Source organism: Myotis myotis, unplaced genomic scaffold (assembly GCF_014108235.1).
Source record: "Myotis myotis isolate mMyoMyo1 unplaced genomic scaffold, mMyoMyo1.p scaffold_m19_p_16, whole genome shotgun sequence".
Lineage (NCBI taxonomy): Eukaryota > Metazoa > Chordata > Mammalia > Chiroptera > Vespertilionidae > Myotis > Myotis myotis.
This window is the reverse complement of record NW_023416320.1, coordinates 26,789,907-26,815,679: the sequence shown is the minus strand read 5'-3', so window position 1 is coordinate 26,815,679 and position 25,773 is coordinate 26,789,907. Positions and strand designations below refer to the sequence as shown.

At 47.6% G+C, this 25,773-nt stretch overlaps 1 protein-coding gene across 3 annotated transcripts in view; it reads right to left on the bottom strand.

The window, feature by feature from the left end:
* Window positions 1-16,339: 16,339 nt before the first annotated feature.
* ZHX2 (zinc fingers and homeoboxes 2) overlaps window positions 16,340-25,773 on the bottom strand; it is a 122,729-nt gene continuing 113,295 nt past the window's right edge. For all 3 annotated transcript variants that reach the window (XM_036338195.1, XM_036338194.1, XM_036338196.1), the window contains 2 exons: window positions 21,712-24,485; window positions 16,340-17,552 (listed from right to left, as the gene is read on the bottom strand). In XM_036338195.1, the coding sequence (XP_036194088.1) occupies window positions 21,716-24,247 (2,532 nt within the window). In that variant the 5' untranslated portion in view covers window positions 24,248-24,485 and the 3' untranslated portion in view covers window positions 16,340-17,552; window positions 21,712-21,715. The remainder of the gene's footprint in view (window positions 17,553-21,711; window positions 24,486-25,773) is intronic.

Below are 25,773 nucleotides of genomic sequence, written 5' to 3'. Positions count from 1 at the left end.
TTAGTTCTGGTCCTGGGGTGAAACTAAGTAGAAGATGACCTTGGGCAAATTAGTTACTCATCCTGGGCTGCTCCCTTCTCATCTCTAAAACCAGGGGGCCTGGGTTAGATGAGTTCCAACACCTTGCATTTTGTTTCATTTACTGGATTCCTGGCTGACCCATGTAAGTCCATCTGAGCCTCTGCCTTCCTCAGACTGGGACTCCTCTGGTGACCCTACTCCACCATGACTTAGCAGGGCGACTGCTTTCTTCTGTGTGGGCTGCTGAAGGCAGTCAGAGTCCCTGATCCTGTGACATATGAATTAGAAACGAGCATCTGAGTGGGTTTGCCTCATCCAAAGTCCCTCGTCATGTCACTGGCTTCTGGTTGGGTTTGGCCAGGGCAGGCAATGGCAGGAGACTGGAGGGCAGGAGGGGAGAGAACCTGACATTTATTCTTTATTTTCTTTCTCTTTGGTGTTGTGTCACCATCAGTAGCACAACTACAACTCCATCTCAGTGGTCCCTTCTTCGTGGTGCTAGAAATCACTGGGTCCCTTTAGCTCTAGAGATGGCAGTGGCTCCTCACTTGCTAGTTTCTGGGTGCCTTGCTTGTTCCCTTCACCTGTAGTGTCTACGAAGTCCCTGCCATGAAGTCTCCTCAGGTGAACCACCCGGGGTGAGTAATGTTTCCTCTTAGGCTTCTGACCGCCTGGTGCTACCCCAGTGCCTCACCTTTGTTACCTAAGGCAATCCACACCCACCTCCAGGGTACAGCCATTACCTTCCCAGGCCACACCTCAGGAAGCTAAGGCTCAGCCAAGTTCAAAGATTTGCCCGAAACTACAGAATTTGGAACACCTGGCTTTAAAGTCTGGGTTCTTCCTCCTCAGTTGAGTTAATCCTGAGTGAGGTTTCCATCTCCTTCCCTGTCTCTAGACAGAGTGGCTTCTAGACCCTTCCATTCTTCATGTCTTTCCTGTCTGGCATCTTGGGACAGGATATTAATCTCTCTAGGCTTTAACTTTTATATCTAGAAAATGTCAATGTGTCTCCTGGAGCCTTAACTCACCTGTGTTGAGTTAATTGGTGTGAGTTGGTAGTTTAAACCCGGCTTTCACGCTTGGTCCACACTCAGCTCAGGATGAGTGAGTGAGGATGAAGGTGGGGCACCTCCTCAGGAGCGTGCCTCCTGCTGCAGGAATGAGACGTGGATAAGGAAACACAACAAGCAGCCTCACACCTCTGCCTCCAACTCAGGCCTTAACTCTTTCAGGTTTGGCTTTGATCTTGGAAGCCAAAAGGCTCTCCCCCATTTATCCTAAGGAAATACTCAGAGACGTGGGAGAAGAAGGATGAACAAAGACTGTAGTGGCAAAAAGATTGGAAAGAGCCTGCGTGGCCATCAGGAAGGGACTGGTGAAAGAAATCACGGCCCTGCCCTGGAAATGACTCCCTGACGAATCCACTAAAACGGATCAGCATGTGTTGACATGGAAACAAGGTCTAGAACAAGTGATGAAATGAAAGGAGCTGGTTATAAAACAGTGCACATGGTGGGATGCCATTTTTTGAAAAATAATCCTGATGTGTTTTGCTATCTCCTTATCCAACCTGGCAGTCTTACAGTCTCCAACCTTTAGGTCCATCCACTTTCCGCTGATTCCAAAAGCACCTGCAAGGCCCATCTCCCCACCCTACTGGGAGATTCCTCCTTCCAGATGGTTCCAAAGACAATTTCTGGTCCCTTCTTGCTGTGCTCTTTCCCGAAGCACTTAGCTCACCAGTGTGACAGCGCCCATTGGGTTGGGTTGAAGTCACTCATCTAGCCTCCTGTCTTTCTCACCACTGTTGCATTCAATCTGGGGGCTCTAGAGCTCAGCCCCTAGTGCATACTCTGCCGTGTTTGTCGAAGACATGTATGAGTGAATGAACCAAGGCAGGCTGCTGAGGAAAGGGTCAAATTGATTTAGCTTCTTTCACACTCATGCTTTGGCCAGGGTCCTGTTAATGCTGCAAATGAGGCAAAAAAAGTGGCACCAAGACTTAGAAATGCTAAAATGTAGACCACGCCTTGGTAATCCCCCATGGTCATGTTTATATTTTAAAAACATGTTTTTTGAGCCCTGACCGGTTTGGCTCAGTGGATAGAGCGTCGGCCTACGGACTGACGGGTCCCGGGGTCGATTCCAGTCAAGGGCATGTACCTTGGTTGCGTGCACAACCCCGGTGGTGGGTGTGCAGGAGGCAGCTGATTGATGTTTCTCTCATCGATGTTTTTAACTCTCTATCCCTCTCCCTTTCTCTCTATAAAAAATCAATAAAATATATTAAAAAACAAAAAACACACAAAAAAACCCACATGTTTTTGAGTCCACACTGATTCTAGAAAATAAACATGTAAATGCTAGGGGGAGAGGGGAGGGGCTCTTCTTTTCAGTAAGATGTCAACTAATAAACGTAGAAGGAAAGAGAGCTAGAAAGTCACCATCTGGCAGCCAGCATAGTATTCATTGACTCAAGCAAGAATCATCAGTGGCTGACAAAACCACGGGGTGAGTTGCTGTTGGGGAGCAGGGCAGGGTATTTCCACAGTCTCAAAGTGTCTGCCAGATCACTGATTGTTTACAGAGGGGGAAAGGGTGCCTTTACGGTGGAGAAAGCTGGCAGGCACCGCCTTCGCCAATGATCAGCATCAACACCACCAATAATAGGACAGACTGACAGCTGGTGCCTCGGGATCTGTCGCACTGAGAAGGCCACAGCATCGTATGTAGTTATCCCCCAGGATGCCATAGTATTCCAGAAGCAAACCATGAGGACACAATCAGACAAATGCAACAGAACAGCGAGCTTAGATATTTTTTAAAGTGTCGTGAACGACAAAGGCAGGCTAAGCAACCGTTCCCGTTGGAAAGAGAGCACAAGAGCAAGGCAAGTGACTGCAAACTGTGATTCAGGATGGGATTCTGGATGGGATTCTGGGTACAAAGGGCAGTAGGAGACAACTGGACGATTGGCCTATGGGCTGTACATGAGATGGGTAGAATTGTAGTGATGATAACTTCCTGAATTTGATAAGTGCACTATGGTTATGTTAGAAAACTGCTTTATTGGGATTTTGTATTATGAAAAATTTCAAATGTACAGAAAAAAAGTGGAGAGAATCGTAGAATAAGCATTCATGTACTTTTTACTTAGGTTTAACAATTGTTAATCTGCCAGCCTTTGTTTTCTGAAATATTTAAAATATTTTAAAGGAAATAACATATATCTCATGACATTTTGCCACTTTAATAGCATCTTTACTTTTTTTTACGTAAGCCCAATACCATTAACTTACCTAATGATTAATAATAATTTTCTAATATTATCTAATATCAATTTATATTCAAACTTCCCCTAAATATCTTTGCCTCTAAATGTCTCTTAGAGTTCCTCTGTTCAAGTTAGGATCCAATTAAGACCATGTATCACACTTGGTTGTTATATAAAAAAAGCCTTAAATTTATGTCCTAGATTCTTGTTTTCTTTATCTCCTTTTATTCAGTTCCTTCCTTCCTTCCCTCCTTCCTTCCTTATTTCCTCCCACAATATTGATGAAGAGTCTTATGATGTGTTAGGCATTGGGGATACAAAGATGAAAAAGAAAAGCTCCTAGCCTTAGGCTTCTCACAGCCTACTGAAGGAGGAACAGTCATGTGAATAGATAATTATAAAACTGTATGAGATCTGTGCCCGAGATAGATGCTGGGTATTACACAACTCTGTAACTTCCATCAAATGATGAGAAGAAGAAAAGGACAGAAAAATTGGTTTAGGGAGGCAGTTGGGGAAAAAAAAATAGAGTAAAATTTTATAGGTCATGATGGGATTTCCAATTCCCTTAGGCTCCCTGTCCTTCATTCTTATGAGTCAACAGGAGACGATCATTAAAATCATTTCATGTCCAAGTTGTTTAAAGTCTATTTTTATTTCTCATCTTAGCTCCTTGAAAGGCTCTATCTGTTCCCTATCAGCCTTCTACGACCACAAACATGAAAGCCAGAGCCCTTGCAAGGACTGTCCGCTCCCTGGGCTGGGAGTGGATGGGAGGACCCTCAGGGGATGTACCCACATATCAGCCCATCTGCATGGTTTTCAGTCTTGAGATGGGTCCTGAGCCACTTGATGTGGAGCGTTGTGGTTTTTAAAAGCATGGGTTTGGGTCTCAGAGAAACCTGGATTCAAATCCTGGCTCGGACACTTCCTAGTTTGTGGCTTGGGCAGACTCCTGACTCCAATGCTGAAGTCTTTCTGCAACCTAAACTGGACTCCTGTGATGTGGAAACTTATGCTGGTTCCCCACACAGAGCATCAGCATTTTCATGAGCGTGGAAGTCCTGCCTTCTGGGAGCCCTGCACCTCCTCTCCCCACATGCTGACCTGCCTCACAAGGGAGTCAGAAGCCCCCTGTAAATTTTCTTTTGGGACCCACAGGGATTGAAAAACCCCGTATAGAGAAACTCTTCCTGCTAGGGCCAACCCAGTCCGCAGCCTGCTTCCCAGGGTGCTCAGGAGGCTGTCCAGGCTAGAGCGAGAGCAGCTGTTTTCCAGAGCAGCTGGTTGGATGACCCCAGACAAAAGTTCTCTGTTTCTCTAACAACTGCCATTGTGAACATAGCTTGGCGGAGGAGAGACACAGAGCGATACGTTCTGGGTTTGGAGAAATATTTCTGAACAGCCTGCTTTTTAGTGTTCCACGATGCCGATTCTGCTCTTTAATTAAACACAGTTTATGGGCACATTTGCTTCTTCAGAGCTCCTCCCGGGAGCTGGCTGACAGTGTTCGCTCCAAAGCTTTAGCGCCAGGCCCTAAAGCTTTCTTTAGCTCACTGCTCTCCTGGAGTCTCCCCCAAAGCCTTCAGGTGAGGGGAGGGGTTTGGAGACTTTAAGAGAGGTGTAGGCCCAGGCTCCCAGAATCAAAGAATCTCCGAGTTTGAAGACAGTGGCTGGTCCTCATTTTTCAAATGAGGAATCTGCCCTAACCAGTTTGGCTCAGTGGATAGAGCGTCAGCCTGTGGACTCAAATGAGGAATCTGAGGCTCCAAGAGAGGAAGTGACGTATTCAGGGCCTTACAACATGTCAGCGGTAAAGCAGGGACCAGTGTTCGGGGCCCTGAGACATGGTTTTGCCATGGACAGTCTGGACAGTCCGTGTGACTGTGCAAAGTCCCTGTCCTCTGCTGCTCCACTGTGCTTCTGTCTGTCCCAGGGCTCAGGAGAATTCCTTCCAGATAGAGGACAGTATGAGCAAACGTGCAGATGCGTGTGGTCCATGGAAATGGGCGATGAGACTCATCCCATTAACAGCAGGATATGCTTTTATTGGCTTTTCATTTCACATTTTCTGAGACAACTTGCTCATGCCACCCTGTCAGAGCTGTGACCCTCATGATCCAGCCCCAGCCATAGAAGCATAGTCTAAACAAGCCAACATATGATGAAAAGAATTTAATTTTTTCTCATCTTTCGGAAAGTATGTTATATGGGCTTCCATGTATACACCATGGGAGCATGTCTTATAGGCTCTTTTCTCTCTCTATTCATTATTACATAGATCAGTGGTTCTCAACCTTCTGGCCCTTTAAATACAGTTCCTCATGTTGTGACCCAACCATAAAATTATTTTCGTTGCTACTTCATAACTGTAATGTTGCTACTGTTATGAATCGTCATGTAAATATCTGATATGCAGGATGGTCTTAGGCGACCCCTGTGAAAGGGTCATTCGGCCGCCAAAGGGGTCGCGACCCACAGGTTGAGAACCGCTGACATAGATGGACTTGACCTTTTTCCTTAAATGTTTGTGCATCTCCTTCAACCCCTCTGCAGCTGTCCTTCTCTGCTGACTCAGACTCTGCACCAAGCATGTCTAGGAACCAGTCTCTCGGGGAGATGGAGGGAGAGGAGAATTAGGCTGTCAGTTCAAGACTCTCTTAGACAGATTGGGTGAAGGGAAGAGGTTAGTACAATGTAATTGATTTTTATCCCATTGTGGGTATTTTCCCACAAATGATTTTTGTCAAATATCTTGCTACCATCCCTAGTCTAATTACACGTCTGATATTGCTGGTGCAGGTTTACTCTTATGACACATGGTTGAATGCATGCTTGCCTTGTCTCAAGCCTGGGACCGCAGATAAAGATAAAGACGACCTGGACCCTGTCTGCAAGGAGGCCACAGGCCTACCCGGCAGATGAACACAGAGACAATTGTAATACTGTGTGGTCCGGATAAAAACATGCAAAAGGGGGTTTAGGGTCTCAGAGGAAGAAGCCCTTACCTGATTTGGCTGGGAGGGGTCAGGACAGGATTACAGGATTCTTGGGGGGCATGATGTTTATCTGGGGCTTGTATGAGTCAGAGGAGTTTGCAGGACAGGAGGAAGAAAAAGGAAGTTCAGCAGGTGCAAAGGCACCTGGGGGATCCAGTGGGCTGAGGCTGGGAGACACAGCTAGGGGATGGAACAGGAGGAGCTTGTGGGAGGAGCTCAGCAGCCTGGGTTTTATTCTGGGGGCAGTGGGGACCACTGACAGGCAGATGAGAGGTGTGATCAGACTTATGCTGTAGAGAAGATCACTCTAGCTGCAGTCTGGGGAACGGATAGGGTGGGTGAGAGTGAGACTGGGCAGGAGGCCAGTTAGAAGGCTATGCAGGGAAATGATGATAAGTGGCTACAGGGTGGGAGCGGGGTCATTTGGAGAAGTATTTGGGAGCTAGAAGTGAGAGGGCTTGGTGTTTGGTTAAAACCCAGGGATAAATGATGTGTGGAACCCCTCTGCCCCCTGCCCCTCAGATTCTGGCTTGGGCAATTGGATGCTGCTGCTGCTATTCACCAAGACAGGAACTGTAGGGGCAGGTTCTGGGGGGAAAAGGTAACACATTAAATTTAGGCTATGTGTGTGTCCCTTAAGTCAAATTTCCCTGTAACTCAAGATTTAACCTTTTCTATTTGGTTTCTAGTTTCTATGGTCCCACTAAATACATATTTAAATAGTTTTATTAAGATATAATTTACATACCATACAATTCACCATTTGAAGTGTACAATTCAATGGTTTTTAGTATATACATAGAATTGTGTAACCATCACTGCTGTCAATCTTAGAACACTTTCATTGCCCCACAAAGAAGTCTCACATCTTAGCCCTCACCTCAGTCCTCTCTCTACTCCTCTGCTCCCACCTCCACCCACTCCCCTCCCCCCCAGTCCCTGCCTCTATAGATTTTCTATTCTGGACATTTCATATAAATAGAATCATAGCCAATATATTTTAAAATATAATTGAATCTGCCTTTATGTTTTTTTATATATATATATATTTTTATTTATTGCTTAAAGTATTACAAAGGGTATTACATATGTGTCCATTTTATCCCCCCGCCCTAGACAGTCCCCTAGCCTCCCCTATCCCCCAGTGTCTTATGTCCATTGGTTATGCTTATATGCATGCATACAAGTCCTTAAGTTGATCTCTTACCCCCCTACCTCCTGCCCCCCAACCCTCCCCGGCCTTCCCGCTGCAGTTTGACAATCTGTTTGAGGCAGCTCTGCCTCTGTATCTATTATTGTTCAAAAGTTTATAATGGTCTCTATTATCCATGAATGAGTGAGATCATGTGGTATTTTTCCTTTATTGACTGGCTTATTTCACTTAGCATAATGCTCTCCAGTTCCATCCATGACGTTGCAAATGGTAAGAGTTCCTTCCTTTTTAGAGCAGCATAGTATTCCATCGTGTAGATGTACCACAGTTTTCTAATCCATTCATCTACTGATGGGCACTTAGGCTGTTTCCAGATCTTAGCTATGGTGAATTGTGCTGCTATGAACATAGGGGTGCATATATCCTTTCTGATTGGTGTTTCTGGTTTCTTGGGATATATTCCTAGAAGTGGGATCACAGGGTCAAATGGGAGTTCCATTTTCAGTTTTTTGAGGAAACTCCATACTGTCTTTCATAGTGGCTGCACCAGTCTGCATTCCCACCAGCAGTGCACAAGTGTTCCTTTTTCTCCACATCCTCTCCAGCACTTGTCGTTTGTTGATTTGTTGATGATAGCCAGTCTGACAGGTGTGAGATGGTACCTCATTGTTGTTTTGATTTGCATCTCTCGGATGATTAGTGACTTTGAGCATGTTTTCATATGTCTCTTGGCTTTCTGAATGTCCTCTTTTGAAAGGTGTCTATTTAGGTCCTTTGCCCGTTTTTTGATTGGATTGTTTCTATTTTGTCCGATATAAGTATTGCTACCCCAGCTTTCTTTTCCTTTCCATTTGCCTGAAAGATATTTTTCCATCCTTTCACTTTCAGTCTGTGTGAGTCCCTTCTAATGAGGTGGGTTTCTTGTAGACAGCAGATGTATGGGTCATGTTTTTTTATCCATTCAGCCACTCGATGTCTTTTGTTTGGAGCATTTAGTCTGTTTACGTTTAAAGTTATTATTGAAAGGTACTTGTTTGTAGCCATTTCTTTTTTTGTGTGGCTGTTTTCTTTCTGAGCTTTTTATTTCTTATTTTTATACCAGTCCCTTTAGCATCCCTTGTATTGCTGGCTTGGTGGTGATAAACTCCCTTAGCCTTTTTTTGTCTGTGAAGCTTCTTATTTCCCCTTCACATTTGAATGATAGCCTTGCTGGATAGAGTATTCTTGGATTCAGTCCTTTGCTTTGCATCACTTTGTAAATTTCAGTCCATTCTTTTCTGGCCTGATGTGTTTCTGTTGAGAAATCATTCGACAATCTAATGGGAGATCCCTTGTATGTAACTTTCCATCTCTCTCTTGCAGCCTGTAAGATTCTCTCTTTGTCCTGAACATTTGCCATGGTAATTATGATGTGTCTTGGTGTGGGTCTTTTTGGGTTCACCTTGTTTGGGACTCTCTGGGCTTGTGTGACTTTTTTCTTCCCCACCTCAGGGAAGTTTTCTGATATTATTTCTTCTAATAGGTTTTCTAATCCTTGTTCATCCTTCTGTTGTTCTGGTACCCCTATTATTCGTATGTTGTTTCGTTTCATGTTGTCCCAAAGCTCCCTTAGGCTCTCCTCCTGTCTTTTAATTTTTTTCTCCAATTGCAGTACATTTTGGGTGTGTTTTGCTTCCTTGTCTTCTAATTCACTAATTCAGTCCTCCGCTTCTCCTAGTCTACTGTTGATATTTTCAATGGAGTTTTTCATTGCAGCTATATCACTCTTCATTTCTTCTTGGGTCTTACTTAAGTTGTTGATTTTTTCATCTGTTTCTTCTAGCTTCTTCCATATGTTATCGATTTTTTCATCTGTTTCTTCTTGCTTCTTGCAGAGGTTGTCGATTTTTTCCTCCATCCGGTTTATGCACTCTAGGACCCTTATTCTGAATTCTTTTTCTGTCATGTTGCATGCCTCTGTATTACTTAGCTGCTTTTCTGGAGAGTCCTCCTTCTCTTTCCTTTGGGGGTTTCTTTGTCTACCCATGTTTGATCTCACTGACATATCTAGACGTTGAGTCGTTCAGTGGCTGCTCCCTTGGTGGCAGTGACTCCTTGGTCTGTGGTTGCTCTTCGGGCGGTTGCGGTAGCAGCTGCTCTTCAGTTGGCAGCAGCTCCTCTGGTGGCTGCTGTTCACAGCTGTGGTGGCTCTTCTGACTGGTGGGGCGAGGTTTCACGTACAGCTGCTGTTCCTCAGCAGAGGGTGTGGTGCTCAGGAGGTTGCTGTTGCTTGGATCTGCTGCGTTGATTTAAAGGCACAAAATACAACACAACAAGGCACCACGTACCAGGCACTATACACAAATATATTCACGATATTAATAACCCCATATAAAGGTGACCACACGAATTAAGAGAATTATGGGACAAGGAAGAAGGAAGAGAAAAAGATAAAAGAGAAAAAAGAAAAGAAAAGTAGGGACCAAAAAAAAAGGAGTGCAAAAATGAAATTGGGAAAAAGGAGGGGGGAAAATAAAAGTGAGAAAAGAAAAGAAAAGAAAAGAAAAAAACGAAAAGAAAGAATGAAGTGGAAGAGGGGAAGAGACTTTTTCTATGAGGAGAATACTCCTATAGAACAGCCATTAATCCCAACAAATTCCAGCAACAGCTCCCTGGAGATGAATGCAAACTAGAAACAACCAATAATATAACGATGAAAATAGAATGGAGAACACTAATCCCAAAATAAAATAAAGAGAAAATAAAATGGCACTTTAAAAAATGGTAAAATGGTAGCAGTAATAATACTGGTTAAAAATAAGAAGGTAGTAATTAAAAGGGTAAAATCAGGTGATGGGAAAAGAAGAAAAAAAAAGAAAAGAAGAAAAAAAAAAGAAGAAGAAAAAAAGAGAAAAAAAAAACAAAGAAAAAAATTGGTTTCTTAGTTAAAAGGTGAAAAAAAAAATTGCAGTAGTGAAGGTCCCTCAGTTCTTCTATTCTTCAGTGTGGCTCGCCTTAGACCTGCCAGGTATTCAGGAGAGTGTTGAGTTTCCCTGCGATACACTGTTCCTCTGTGTTGTAAACCACAGTCCTTATTTTAAAGCAAGCCGCATTTGTTTCCCAGACTGCCTTATTTTGTGTTTAGCAAAGAGTCAGTTTGTGGGTCAGCCTCTGGGTGGCAGTGTTCTGGGGTTGGCCTCTGAGGCTATAGGGCCTCTCTGTCCAGTGGAAGTTCACTGCCCAGAGCTGGCTGCGTAAGAGTTACCAGTGCTGTGTTGTTGCTGGGATTGAAAATCCCTCTATAGGCCAGACCCTGTTAACTCCCAGGGACTGATCAGGTTATTTTAATCCTTGATCTCCTACAGGGTGGAATCTGGGTGTGGCTGTGCTCCTTGCCTGGGGGCTGGGGGGAGGAGTCTCACTCTTCGGAGAGAATGGCTGCCCCAGTCCTAGGCTCAGGGGTGTCTCAGCACTCAATTCGCTGCCACCTCTCCCGGCCCCCCTTCTCTCCTCAGTCTCTCCCCAGATTCCACTCCTCCGCACACTCTCCCTCTCTTCAGCACAGGTGAGTGTCTGTATCTGAAATGTCCCATGAACAGGATTCAGTGAAAACAAACAAACGCCGGCCGCGGAACCGGGGAAGGCTTGGTTTCTGTAAGCTTCTTCTCTTACCAGGACTGCATGGTCTGGTCAGCTCTTCAGGCTGCCCCCTTTAGGCTCAGTCCTCTGTGATCACAGAACCCAGCTCTCAACTCCCCCGGCGGCGCCAGGAATCCCGCGGTTCTCCCCCCCCCCCCCCCCCCCCCCCCCCCCCCCCGTCAGGGGCTGTGCCTGTCCCAAGGGACGCGGCTGTCTGCCACGCGGTCTCCCTCCGACCCTCTGGGCTCAGAGGTCTGGCAAACTTTGCTGCCCAAATCCCTGTTTTTTTTACCTTTCCAGGGGAGTTCTGCTCTTCCCGGCTGCAAACCGTCTCACCAGCTGAGCAATTTTGCCAATTCGGTGTGGGTGCTACTAGTTTCAGCTGCTCACTCCATTTGCTCCGGGACACGACCTGGGACGCGTCTGCCTATATCGCCGCCATCTTCCCTCAGCTGTCATTATGTTTTTAACTGTTATTATGCAGGCATGCTGGGCAGTAGAGTAATAGGATGGGTTTATCGCAGCTTTTTCATTTCCAAATGACAGTAACACAACTCAAACTAACTTAAGCAAAAGGGGGATTTATTGGCTTCCATAACCAGAAAAAATGGGGTGGACCTAACTTTAGGGTTGACTGGATCTAAACACTCAAATGATGTCATCAGTCTTGTGTGTGTGTGTGTGTGTGTGTGTGTGCTCTCTTTCTGTCTCTCTCCCCCGCCCCCCTCCCTCTGCTTCAATTTCTATAAACCTCATGAAAGACTCTGATTGGCTCAGATAGGGCCATGTGCATACCCCTTGGACCACTCACTGAGGTCAGAGATGAGTGTTACTATTGGCTAGGCCTGAGTCAGGTGGCTACTCAGGGACACCCTGACATCCTAGAGTCAGAACAGTGAGAACAGGTCCGCAGGAGACTTCCCAGTGGGAAGGGGTGTGAGTGTCGCTAAATAAGGGGACAGGGATGCTGGATGGATGAAAACAACTGATATCCAGCACACTTTCTGACCTAGACCAGCATCAAACAGAGAATATTAAACAGTTAAACTCACATGTGGTTAGGACTAGATACATCCTGTTGATGGTGTTTCAAAAGTTCAGAGCAGCAGGACTCCCTGAGAGCCAGTTGGGATATGTGTATATCTTCCTTATTTGTGACCCAAATTCAGCGATGGGAGGCAAGTCTGAGGTGAAAGACTTTGAATATGTTTTCTTTCACTTTGTACATCTGTTTTATGTAATATTTTACTTGTCTGGGGAAATCCCAAACCACTTTTTGATTTCCCATAATACAACCAAATAGCATAATTCTTTGGCTATTTTGCAGGTTCTTTCCAAGTAGGTAATGATTCTGTGTTTGTGTGTTTCTTTTTTATGACTGGGTTTGAATTAGGGTGGCTGATTGTTTTTCAAAATCGTTTGCTGCAAACCAATGGTTTCTTTTTTTGTTACACATTATAGACTGCTTGCTGGATTCCTACTGCTTAACACCCTGACATCATATTTAACTCTTTCATTTCTGCTTAGTGTACCTTCCTCTGATTTATCCACTTGGCAAACTCCTACTCATCCTTCAAAATATAGGTCAAATTTCCTTGAGGAGGAACAGACTATGCCTAACTTATTTCTGTACCCAGCAATTAGCACAGAGATAAGTGAACATGCGAATGAGTGAAAGGATCAATCCTAGTCCGAGGATGGCACATGGGTTTTGTGTCAATTAAGAGAGCATTTGATTGCAAACATCAGACAAATCCAATGAGTGGTGGGTTAATACTTTCCTCACATTTTGAAAACTTCAGATGAGGCACTGGCCAAGGGCCTCAATGAAGCCCTCAGGGACTTAGTCTGAAGATCACCAATGCATACAAGGTAAGAAGGGAGGAAGGAGAATGGGATCAGCTATGTACTAGTCTTCTGCTTATGTCTCTTAGCCACCCCTAGCTGCCAGGAAAATAGACTTTTTCATCTGAGGCTTGGATGTGTTACTGGCTCTATTCACAAAGAAGAATGAGCGGATGGATATTAGCTAGGCAACCAAGGGCGCCCACCACATATTACATCTCATATTCTAAGGTTACTAGTAGACTCAAGGTGGAGCTCAGTGTTCAGTATTGTGAAGACTTGTCCAAGCCCAGTGGGCAAAGACTCTTGGATTGATTATTAGTGTCTGCCGTGGATGTGGAGACGGTGTGCTGGGTGTGTATTTGCCATTTTGGTCCAGGCCATAGACTGATCTATGTGCTGGACCATCATCCGTTTTCCCCTCTGCCCTTACCCCCACTGCTCAGTGTGCTGGGAGGCAGTTCTGATGGGTTGGATCACCAGGTCCCCTTGCCCTGACTTCTGGTTGGGTTTGGCCATTGGGAGGCGGTGGCAGGAGGGCAGAGGAAGGGAGGGGAACAGTGTCAGGGTATTTATTCCCTGACTTCCTCCCTGCTGGTCACCATGGTTTATTGAGCCCACCTCTCTGCAAGGGGCCCACTCTGGACATCTCTTACAGCTTCCAGTAACTGCCCCATTCTTTACACCTCGCCTTGTTGATTTCCCCAAACTCTGTCCACTCCTTTGTAGAGAGCTCTTTTAATACACTGCCCCCCATTACCCGGTTTCAGAGTCCCGTCTCTTTCCTGCACGGATCCAGACTGAGGCGCTTGTTCTGGGGGAAGGTGTTGGAATGACTGATGGACACCTTTGTCTCCCTCTTCCTCAAAGTCAAGGGCAATGTGCCCCCTACACTTAGCAGGATACCTGACTTGCAACATGTCCTAGGATGTGATCAGATGTCGTTTTTAGTCACTTTAATTGATCAACACCCCCACCTCTCCCAGAGCGAGGACAGAGCCTCTTCGGTGGCTCCTAAGTACATCAGCTGGGAGGCCCCTCCGACGGGAGCTTTCAGGAACCAGCAGGAGGGAACTGACCTCCATCCTGGTTCTCTCCACATTGTACAGTGGCAGGCCAGAGAGAGCTGTCATTTCTAGAACTGTTGATTGGAAGTGACTGCACACCAGGTGGCTTGGAAGGACAAGTGCAGCCACAACTGGTGCACCATGTGTTCTCAATCCCGTTCCTGCCTCTATCTTCCTGCTCCCCAGGGCGTTGGAGTCTACACTCTGAAAACAGGCTCAGTGGTGTATTATTAGATCCCCACCTCCCTCCCTCTTTCTCCCACCCCCAGCTCTCCCCAGTGCGCTGGAGGAGGGGGCGGGGGTGGCTGTTCAATGCCTTCAGAGCAGGGTTTCTTAAACTTGAATGAACTTGTGAATCACTGGGGGATGGTGTCAAATTGCAGGCTTTGATTCAACAGGTCGGGGGATGGGGGCGGAGATTCCGGGTTTGTAACAAGCTCCCCGGTGATGCTGGTGCTGCTGATTCAGGGAACACACACTGAGAAGAAAAGACTTAGAGATGAGCCTCCAGCTGGTAGCCACACATGGCTATTTCCATTTATTGTCTTTCCATTGGTTTTTATTCAATAATTTCATCAAGCAATCAGAACTGAGTTTCTAGTGAAAGAAACCCAACTCAAAAGGTTTACAGCTAAAATGAAAACAGAAATAGTAGGTGTTTATGAAACTGAAAAGATAGGGAGATGGACATGGTCAGGGACTCAAATGAAGTTGCCATTGTTGTTATCACCACTAACACCGTCGTTATCAATCATCTTTCTCCTTTCATTGCCTCTTTTCTTTTTTTATTTTAAAAAATTTTTATATGTTTTTATTGATCGCAGAGAGAGGAAGGGAGAGGGAGAGAGAGAGAGAAATATCAATGATGAGAGATAATCATGGATCGGCTGCCTCCTGCATGCTCCCTACTGGGAGTCAAGCCCACAACCCAGGCATGTGCCTTGAATTGAACTGTGACCTCCTGATTCATGAGGTGACACTCAACCCCTCAGCCACACTGGCTGGGCCCCTTTGCCTCTTTTCTTGAAATTGGTGTCCTCATTCTTTCTACCTACAGACTCTGTCCAGCAGGGGCTTGGCAGGTGGCTCCGGGCTAATATTATCACCTTCAACATCATCTAAATAGAATAGGGAGCTCTTTCCTCCAGCCTCAGACTGCTCCTGTTTCACACTGCGCCCAGATCTGTGAATAGGGGCTGGCGTGCCAGGGCTCGGCCTGCGGGAGGGGGTAGGACACTATCACGCAGCCCCCAGAATCAGATGAGTGGAGGGGGAGACACGTGTCCCCTAGGGCAAAGGGGAACAGGGCAGACAAACCAGCATGTTCACTCCGCCTCACTGCTGTCTCCCACTTCATTAAGAATCCCGTCCAGCTACTCTGCTTTAAGAACCTCTCTCCTGGTTTCTGCCCCCCTTTAGTCATTCCCCACAGAGAAAAGATAACTTGGGTGGTTTCAAGAGCACAACTGTCCTCTCTGTGTATTTTCACTGCAACCAATGATCAAGGCTTCTCTTTGGTACAGATATTAAAATCAAAAGACAAACATTCTGGCAAGGTTTTCCCTTTGCTTTCTTCAGGCATTTGAAAACTTCGCACACTGCCTTACTTGAAGAATTTATTTAAATAGCTTGAGAGTAGCAAGCAGACTACAAGGGTGTAAGAAGCAGGTGGGGAAGCAGCTACCTGCCAAGGAAGAAGCTGGAGGCGACTTTGGGCTGGAAGGGCAGGGCACCATTGGGGATGGGGGTCTGTGGAAGTTCTAGTACTGAGAGCTCCGACAGGAGAGGCAGTGTAGGCAGGGACCAGGAAATGAGGGAGCCACAGCCACGTTTTACTGTGTGTTTTTTTTTTTTTTTAAAGTATATTTTTATTGATTTCAGAGAGGAAAGGAGAGGGAGAGAGATAGAAACATCAGTGATGAGAATCACTGATTGGCTGCCTCCTGCACGCCCCCTACTGGGGACGAAGCCCACAACCCGGTATGTGCCCTTGACTGGAATCAAACCTGGGACCCTTCAGTTCGCAGGCTGACGCTCTATCCACTGAGCCATACCGGCTATGGCTTTCTTTCTTTCTTTTTTTTTAATAAGAAGAGTGCAGGTTAGATTTTTTTGGATTTTTTTTTGGTGGGGGGTGAATAGGAGGAGTTTGGAGGTCGACGGGTGGTAAGGAGAGGACCGATTGCATATAGCAAAGTCCCCAAAGCCAGAGGCACAGGTGCCTGGAATGTCATCTCAGACCTGCATCCAGCTTCCTCCAGTGTGCCCTCCTTTCACAAACGCCCCTCTCCATGCCCAGTGAGGGAGTTTGCCACGGCCTGGGAGCCAGACAGAAATGAAAGGACCAGGGGCAGAGGAAAAGGTTATAAAAATGTTTAGTCTTTGCTTTATTGAGTTACAGCAAAGGAGCAACAAGTTAGAAAAATTGTGTGTTTTTTCCCCAAACTCCCTAGCATTTTATTTGTGCAATGTACTCAAATGGGGGGTGGGTGGGTTGCACACACAATTCATATTGCAACATTTACACCAGATATGTCTCTTGGTTCTTCTTCTTTAAAAGTTAGAACTAACTGGGAAGAAAAGCGCACTCAGGAGTCTAAAATTGGCCCAAAACAAACACACAAACAAAAAAATCAATTCATGGTGAGGCTTCAAGCTGAAATCTTGTCAAATACCACACTGAGAAAAGGCAGTTAGGAACAGAAACGAAAACCAACGCGGTTCATCTTTGTACCATCTAGAGAGGAAGATCTCTTTTTGTTGCCATTTTATAAAAGCAATGACAATGCTACAAAGGGGGGAGCCCTTTCTGTGAGTATCTAAAAAGGTGCTTTAAAAGAACAGCCACCTGCTCCCCAGGTCGCCCGGCAATGGCTGGGCCCCAGGCCTGACTCAGAGGCCAGGCCATTGAGAAACCAGACCTGCAGGAGGCCGCTGGGAAAGCATTGTGCGTGGCTGCCCGGGGATCCCAGAGGCGGCTGGCGGAGAAGTGGAAACAGATTTGATTTGGAAGATCTGCCCTCTGTAAACTCTCTCCAAGTTGAGTCCGACGCCTCCCCGAGAAATCTCCCAAATTTCAATCCACCTTTAAAAATGAACTCCCCCTACCTAAAATCCAGTAGATATAACGGCACTAATGCTAATATTATCCCTTTCCCCAAATTAATAAAATAAAAAAGAAAAGGAAGGGGAAAAAAAAGCGCGTGTGACCAGCCCCCGCCTCCTGGGAAAAACCTCCCGATGGTAGTGCTGGAGATGGAAATTGCCCGCGATTAAAAAGGTAGCAAAATTCCCACGTTGTACAAATTGGTTCCAGTGGAGCAAGAGGTGGGGGACAGGGCAGAGGAGCCAACTATTTACAAGGACCCATTGAAAACGCAGTGGTAGGACTTTGGCACGATGAACAATTCCCACCGGTCCTCTGGGAGGCGCCTGTGACGCCGCTCGGTCCGTGCCTGCAGAGACAGGCCAGCTAACTAGGTCCGGCTGGAGTCTCTGGCCAGGTGGCCCCGCAGGCCTGGGAGGGGAGTTCTCTTCTTTCTTCACAGACAGAGCCGTTCTGACCGACTTCCCTAGAAGATGACACAAAACCAGAGACAAGATGTCAGGGAGATGGTGGCTGGTGGCAGGGGCTGGGAATGACCCCTTCCAAAGCCAGTGGGGGGGAGGGGTGTTGGGGGGAGGGAGGGGAATGGGGACAGGAGGAGAGATGAACAAACACCCTTCAAGTTTGGGGCTGGTTTTAAAGTGTTTCCTGAGCACAATCTGACCAGATTAGGAGGCAGCCTCAGAACCAGGGTGGCTTCCTAGGGGATCACAGGGGGGTGACCTGGGTGATTCCTTCATCATTATTAGCCCCTTGATGATTCCTGTACAGGCAGCCAGTTGCAGTGTCTGCTCACAGGCTCTGGAATCAAATGGAGATTCCGGTTCTGACCCTGCCCACCTGCTGGCCCTGAGGCAGTGCACAAGTGACTTATTCTGCCAAGGACTGTGTTTCTGTGTCTGTAAGACACGGGTGATAACGGCATCCGTCTCTTTGAGTGGACTGCGACTGCTCTTCTCTCCCTCAACCAGAAAGCTGATCCAGGATCTCCCCACCTCCTAGCTGCGTGCTGAGGCCAGTGAAGCTCCCCAAACTTGACTCACTTTATAATTCATACCCCAACGGCTTCTGAGAGGGATATAGATGAGCCGTGCAAAACAGGCAGGTGCTCCAGAAATATTGCTTCATTTTTCCTCGAGGAAGGTTTAAATGTAAAATCAGGACCTTAGGCGTAAGCAAATTCATGTGTGTGTGTGTGTGTGTGTGTGTGTGTGTGTGTGTGTGTGTGTGTATGTATGTGTGTGTGTGCACGCGTGAGAGAACACACATTTTCCTCCTGTCTCATAAACGAAACTGACCCCTGTCTCTTCAAGTGATTGGCAGAAACTGCCACTTTTTAGGTAAACCTCAAAACTAAGGTGGTTCTCTATCTGGCAATGAGGTTTTTCTCCTTCCCTGTGTAATTTCTTATGGACATGAACATGCAGAATTCTCCAAGCATATGCATTCATAAGGAAGAAATGATGAACAAGGCCCTTAAAAAAATATAAAAACAACACCTTGCAAGACCAAAGGGATGATTCAGAGAAAGAGGGACAGAGTGCCTTTTTTCGGCTTTTGCAGAGATCCCAGATGTCTGTGGGAACCGCTGCACTTGCAGTCTCCTTTGGCTTTGTGCAGGGTGTGAAGCCCTGGGTGGGACTCGGCTGTGGGGCGGGCAGCTCTCTCACAGTGAATCTGGGAAGATGTTCGCTCGGAACAGAGGAAGAGGAAGCAGCAGCAGGGCTGGTGTCTTTGTCTGGGCCCAATCGCCTTCCCCCCAGCAAATCCCAGCTTGCAGGCCACTTCCCCGAAAGGCCTTGTCCCAGATGCCATCAGTTTTCTTCGCCGAGTGTCCCTGTGCCGGGGCTTCCCCAGCACAGCTGTCCTCAGGCTGCCTGGCTAATTGTATATCTTACGAGGCCCGCGACGGCATGGACGGTGCCCGCAGTGTTCACTGCTGACCCCGTCCCTCCCTCCCTACACCGTGTCTGGCCCACTCAGGATAAGTTCACATTTCAGGCTTATTTTTTTAAGTGTGTCACAGCGATTTTGACCATGAGGCCTCTTGCTAATATTGCTTTTTTAACCTCCTGGGTTTCTACCCAGAATCTTACCCCTTGGTCACAGGCATTCCCCAACAGCAGAGGCCAATGACCTGATGGACCACCTGGGCCCAGAGCATTCAAACATTTCTGCCGCGTGGATGCCCAGCCTCCCCCTGAACTCCGCCCAGGACAGGGAACCCACTGCCTCCCACAGCCGCCCCTTTCTATCTCGGGGACCACTTGGGATGTTAAAAAGTGCTGTCCCTAATTCTGTAGCAAAATCTGCTTCTCTATTATTTTACCCTTTGGGGAAACACGAAACAATTAGAATTCTTTCCCCACTCGATAGCTTTCCGTTTCTCTTTCTCTTTCATTTTCCTTGTAGGGATTTCCCCAAGCCCTTCGGACTCAGGAGAGAATAACACTGTGTTCCATGAGAAAGAAAAACAAGCACTGTGATAGTGATTTATTATCTCTCAATCACATTTCTGAGGCAAGTTGCCTTCGATAAGAGGGGGCATGGCCTGATTTTAATTAGAATTGAGATAAGGACAATACAATGGCATGGAGAGGGAGTAAGCGATTTCCCAGGGGATAGAGAAAAGCCCATTCCACTCACAGTCATCCCCACACCAGGCCTCGGTCAACTTTGGCACATCTGGCAGAAGCTCTTTCCCCATAGCAGTTTGGGGGGTTCTGGGGTTGGGGAAACTGCTGAGACTTATAGGTCAGGTAAGTCCCCCCTCGTTGCTCTCAGGGAGGCTCAAGACAGAAGGAATCAGAGGGGTCACTGCCCCTTCCTGCCCTTTTCCCTTCACTGAATGTTACCCAGGTGGTTCAACAGAATTTGAGCAAATGGGGTCATATTTGAAACTCACTAGGCAGACTCCAGATGAGTCTACGAGTGTGGGCTGGCACACAGTAGGTGTTCAGGATGCATTTGTCAAATTGAACTGGAGCCTACTGTCTAAAGCAGCGGTTCTCACCCTGTGGGTCGCGACCCTTTTGGGGGTCGAACGACCCTTTCACAGGGGTTGCCTAAGACCATCGGAAAACACATATATAATTACATATTGTTTTTGTGATTAACCACTATGCTTTAATTATGTTCAATTTGTAACAATGAAATTGGGGGTCACCACAACATGAAGAACTGTATTAAAGGGTCGTGGCATTAGGAAGGTTGAGAACCATTGGTCTAAAGCAATCATGTAGATTTGTATCATGTATCAGAAAAGGTCAAGGACAGCAGACAAGGAAAACTAGGAGTTTTCAGGCAGATTCTGATTGGACAAAAACCATCGCTCTTCCACTTTATCAAGAGAGAGAGGGGCCAGACTGGTAGGGTTTTGCAAGAAAGTGGCCAGAGGGAGGATAAAACCCAGGCAGCCAGACGGAGGTGGGTAGCTGGCACTATTGGTGACATCAGCAGCCTTTAGCCCTCTTCCTGTCGTGCCCCCTCCCTCTGAGCTGCTTCCTGATCCACAACCCACTACTACTTCCTCCTTCCTTGGAGGAAGACTTGACGCCATTCTGTGATTGGCTGCTCATTAAATTGCTCTTTTCATACCGGAAGGAACTGGCTAAAAGAAGGTTTCCAGAAGACTTTATTTTTTTGCCAGGTGCCTCATTTTATTACTGGATAAATGAATGAATGAGTGACATGGCCAGCCACAGCTGTCCAAATTCATTAATAAAGAGGCATGGTCATTTCCAGGCTCCCTTTGGGACTTTTTCAATCATTCTGGAAGTCCGTACCTTTATTTTATTATTTTTAACGATGACATGGGGGCGGGGAGGGCTTTTGTGCTTTGGCCAAGGTGGATCTTTCCCTCCTGCGTCCTTCTCTCTCCTACTCCCCACGCCCACCTCTGACATCTTTTCTAAGTGCACCACCAAGCAAGCTGCTGTGCTTTTGGCCTTGATTTGCACAGACCTCTTGTGAAGCACAAACACCAAGGGCTTGGGTGGCATGTCCCATTATGTGGATGACATGGCCATTAGTAACCATGGCAACCTCCCTTCCCAGGCCTCTGTGGCTCCACGGGCCTAATTTACACCAGTCTCGTCCAGATTGAAGGGGCTTGGGGGACCCAATCAGCAGAGCTAGGAGCAGGGTTACTTAATGAGATACACAGGGCACCTTCCATTCACCATGACAAGGCAAATGCCCAAACCTTTCAGGTTAATAGAAACGACCCCAAGTCTATAGCCAGTAAACGTAGATACTTACCCTTTAAAAATCCAAAAAGAAAAGAAAAAAAGGAAAGGACACATCCTTTTCTTGTTTGTTTTTGTTCTTAGAGCAGTGATCACAAAACAGGCGATTACAACTGCAACTAGACTTTAGAACGGACAGGCCCAAAGGGTGGTGTCAAGACAGGTCACAGGCCACAGGGCTGTCACCCATTGCCACAGCCTTTTAAATAAGAACATGAAATCTATGAGCCCCTACTTTTCTTCCTTTCAAAAAAAAATAAAGAACCCATCATCTTTGTCAACATTCTCTGTACCCTACGAACTCCATTGGCTCTGGCAACCAAAAGAAAGAAACCCAGCACCCTCCCCTCCTTGCCCGGGGGAAACAGGTGGCTTTACCTGTCTAGGCCTGGCCAGCCTCGGGAGGGACGCTGTCGGAGTCCGAGTCGGCCAGCTCTGCGGTGCCTTCCGGGGCAGTCTGGCTCCAGCTGTCTGACCGGTCAGAGGTGGCATCCTCCTCTCCGACCGTCACCTCCACCCAATCCACAACGCCTGACTCCCCGTTTTCGCCACTCCCCTGGCCTTCTCGGCTGTTGCCCTCTGACCTGTCCAAGGTGGCCTCTGAGGGCTTTGCTGGCAAACCCTCTTTTGCTGGCTCGCTGCCCACTTTCACCCTGGGCACCAACTTCTCCAAGTCCTCTTCGCAGAGCTTTTTGGGGTCCTTGTGGTATTGCAGGCCCACCTCGCTCCCGTTCTTCGGGCTCTCGGTGACGGCAGCCTTGACAGCTTTCCTCGACAGGGTGTCATAGCCGTGGTCCTCCGCTATGTGCTGCTGCTGGTACTGCTCCATCCACTTTAAGGTCCCGGTTTTCAGCAAGCACCTGTTCTCTTTGAACCAACGCACAATTTCAGTTCGAACCAGGCCTGTCTTTGCTGCTAACTGGTCATACTCTTGGGGTGTAGGCCACTGGGTTCTTGCAAACGTGCTCCTCAGGAGATGGACTTGTTCTTGACTTTTTGTAATTGCTGGTGAAGGACTGGGCAGAGAACTGACCAGTTGGGCACTGGTGAGCTGGTCAAGTCGAGACAGAGCACCGTTGGGGGCCACCCCATCCTGGCCTTTTTTGCCAGACCCCATGGAATCCAAGACCGCTTGCTCCATGCTGTCCCGAAGCTTCCTCCGCTCTGAGAACCAGGAGTCGATCTCCCTCCTGCTCAGCTTGGTCTCCACCCTCAGCCGATCCAGTTCCACTTGGGTCGGAAAAGAGCTTTTCAAAAAGCTGTCTTCCAGGATTTTAACCTGACCCTGGGTCTTCTCTTTGAACTTCTGTGGGGCAAAGTCTGGGTAGGCATGGTACGTGCGGCCGTGTTGGGAGGCCGAGATGGCCAGCTGGTCTTTGGCAAGGGTTTCGCTGGTGATGTGGACGATGCCCCTTTGGCACCGGTACCGGTGGTCACTGAACCACTTCTTGATCTCGCTCCTGGCAAGGCCGGTCACCTCGATGAGTCGGTAGATCTCAGCATCGTCAGGGAACTGGTTCTGGAGAAAGCTCGCCTTGAGGTGGGTTATCTGCTCCTTTGTCTTCTTGCGGTCGCTGGCCGCGGTCAGCGAAAGGCTCGCCACCTTGGGTGGGGGCTCTGGCACCTGAGCCACCTGAGCCACCTGGGCGACATGTGGACGCTTGGGCTCAGGGGCCGCCTGCGGAGTCACTAAAGGTCTCTTCTGGCTGTGGCTGGTCACTCCGGCCACGGCAAGTGTGATGGGGGAGCAAGCGACAGTGGTTGACCCGCTGGTCACCTGAGTCAGCACCAGGCTGGTCTGGCCCAGGATCTGGCATGGCAGAGCTGTCTGGAGGATGGGCTGAGACATCTTTGTGGGGGCCAGCTGGGTGGGCAGCACAGTGATTGTCGGGGGGACTGTCTGGATGGTGCCATTAAACATCTTCTTCCGGGCCTCCTCCACTTCCTCTGGGGACCAGCTGATGCCGTGCTTTAAGCGCTGGGTGGCAAACCAGATTCTGATGTGCTCCTCTGGGTGTTTGGACGCAGCTGTGAGCCAGGACAACTCAGCCTGGGTGGGGTAAGGGAACTTGTTGAAGGAGTTGATCATGGTGGCGTTCGTGTCCAGGGCAGAGTTGTATTTGGTAGTATTCAGTGGGACGGGGACCTTGGGGACCAGGTTGATGTTTGGTGGGAGCTGGACAGAAGGCGTGACATGCCCTAACTCATGGAGCAGCTCCACGCTTCCGAGTCTCGAGAGGATCTCAGCTGCGTCTGTCACCAGGCGGGCAGTCCCTTCCATGTGGTTCTCGGGGGTGGCCTCCTCGGGCTTCTTGGGCACCTTCTTGGCATCAGCTTTCGGTTTCCCTGGCTTCATGATGGGGGTTTTACTCACCGAGATCCCAGGGTCATTGTCACCACTCCCGGGGCCGCTGGTGGTGATGGACACAATGTGGTTGGTGGCTTCGATGGACTGCTCTAGGACAGTTTGGTTATTGCGCTTGATCAACTTCAGCTTGAAGTTGGTCTCCCCAGGATGGAACTTGGAGTTGTGGTCGGACAAGGAGTCATACTTTTTGGTTGTGAAATTGCATTCAGCACACACGTAGAGGGGGTTGAGAATGACGTTGGGGTGCTGCATGTCCACGTGCTCCGTGAACTCATTCAGGTTTTGCGTGGAGTAGGGGCAGTATTTGCACTCATAACCGCCTTGGAGCTTTTTGGAGGGGGTCTCCCCTGTCGATTTCACCTCTATCACTTCATTTTCTTTGGAAGAGTTTTCAGGTTCCGCTGCCCAACTGCCCTTGGCCATTTCAGGCTGTGGCGTGATGATCCCCTTTTCTTTGGCCCTGTCTCCTTCCTCGGACACATCTTGTTCTAGAACTTGTGATGTCCGAACCATGCACGGGGTTGTAGACTTTCGTTTGCTCGCCATGCTGCCTGCCTGCGTGCGATGGCTTATTTTGGGGCAGGGGTGGGTGGGGGCGCGTAGGGAGGCGGGCAGTAAAACTTTTGGAACAAACTTATTTGTTTGTTCAAAGAAAGGCTCTTGGCTTTATCTCCCCTCCGATGACTTTGGCTTCGTCAATGCTGAAGTCTAGTGTTTCCAGAATGATCTCAGCACAGAAAATTGTAACTGCTCCAACAGTTAAACACAAGAGGCAGCATCGTATCTGTGGGACAAGAACAAAGATAGGGTCAGTGTTTCTCTACAAGGCAAAAGAAACTAGCATTGCTTTCTGAGCTGCACCCATAACCATCCCAAACGGCACCCAGAGCAAACACCCAGGTAAGCATGAGGGTGGGCGCACGCCACAATGAAAGATTACATTCTTCTTTTCTTCCCTCTCTTGCAAGGGAAGTGGGACCTGGCCCAAAACAAGCAAATGAGGATGCAGCTCACTCTGTCATGTTTAGAGACTAATAGATACAGAAAAGCAGCAAAGGTACTGAGTTCTGGAGTGGTGGGTGGGGTGGTGGAGGGAAGGCTGCAGATGACAAGCGGCTGGGCTCTCAAGCCGCTTTAATTGTTGGGATGTTAGAAGTAAGACGCTTTCCTGGATCCAGCAAGTGGAATTTGTATGGGCATTAAAAAACAGTTATGAACTTTTGTTTCTATTCATAAAAATAAAATCACTATAGATAATCCAGAAAAATGCACTGAAGTATAAAGGAGAAAAACATCACCCCCAATATTATAGTTCCTTCATTTCACTTGAAAGGTTCCCCATTTCTGTAAATATGGAGCAAAATAATGATTTAAAAATGGCTGCATGATACTACACTGTAGAGATACACCTTCCAGGACTGATGGGCTGGGCATCTAAATTCATGGGCTGATGTAGATAGAGCCTTTCATTGTGTGGCTAAAGGAGAAGTGTTTGGATAGTTGACATCTGGGGAGAGGGTAATGGAGGAGATGGCATATCACCTCCTGCCCCTCCCATTGGCTTGGGTGTAGGTCCCACTGACAAAAGTGCTCAAGGGAGGAAATGAATACTTACATTCATGGGCTACTCTGTGGGGCTCTGGGTCCACACCCATCTCCTTAGGGGCTCAAGTGACAAACCTGAGCAGGACACAGGAGAGGGGCATTTCTACCTTGTGAACCCAGAACCTGGCCACCCTCAGGCTGGACCCCTTGTATTTTCTTGCTGGGCAACTTCATCTACAGTGGTGAGGGTCCCTCAGGGTACCGGTGAGGACAGGACATGGCATAGCAGAGCTGGGGGAACCATGTCTTCTTTATGACAACCCTCAACTGACATCTTCAGTCTCCATGTCCTCATTGAACACCAGACTCTTGCTCTTCCCCCCATACACGTGTCACCCTCTATAGAGTTCTTCACCTCCGTCAATAACTCCACCATTGCTCCCTTGGGCCAAAGACCTCTTGGCTTCACCCCACACAATTCATCCATCATCAATCCTGTTGACTCTGTCTTCAAAAGATATCTAGTA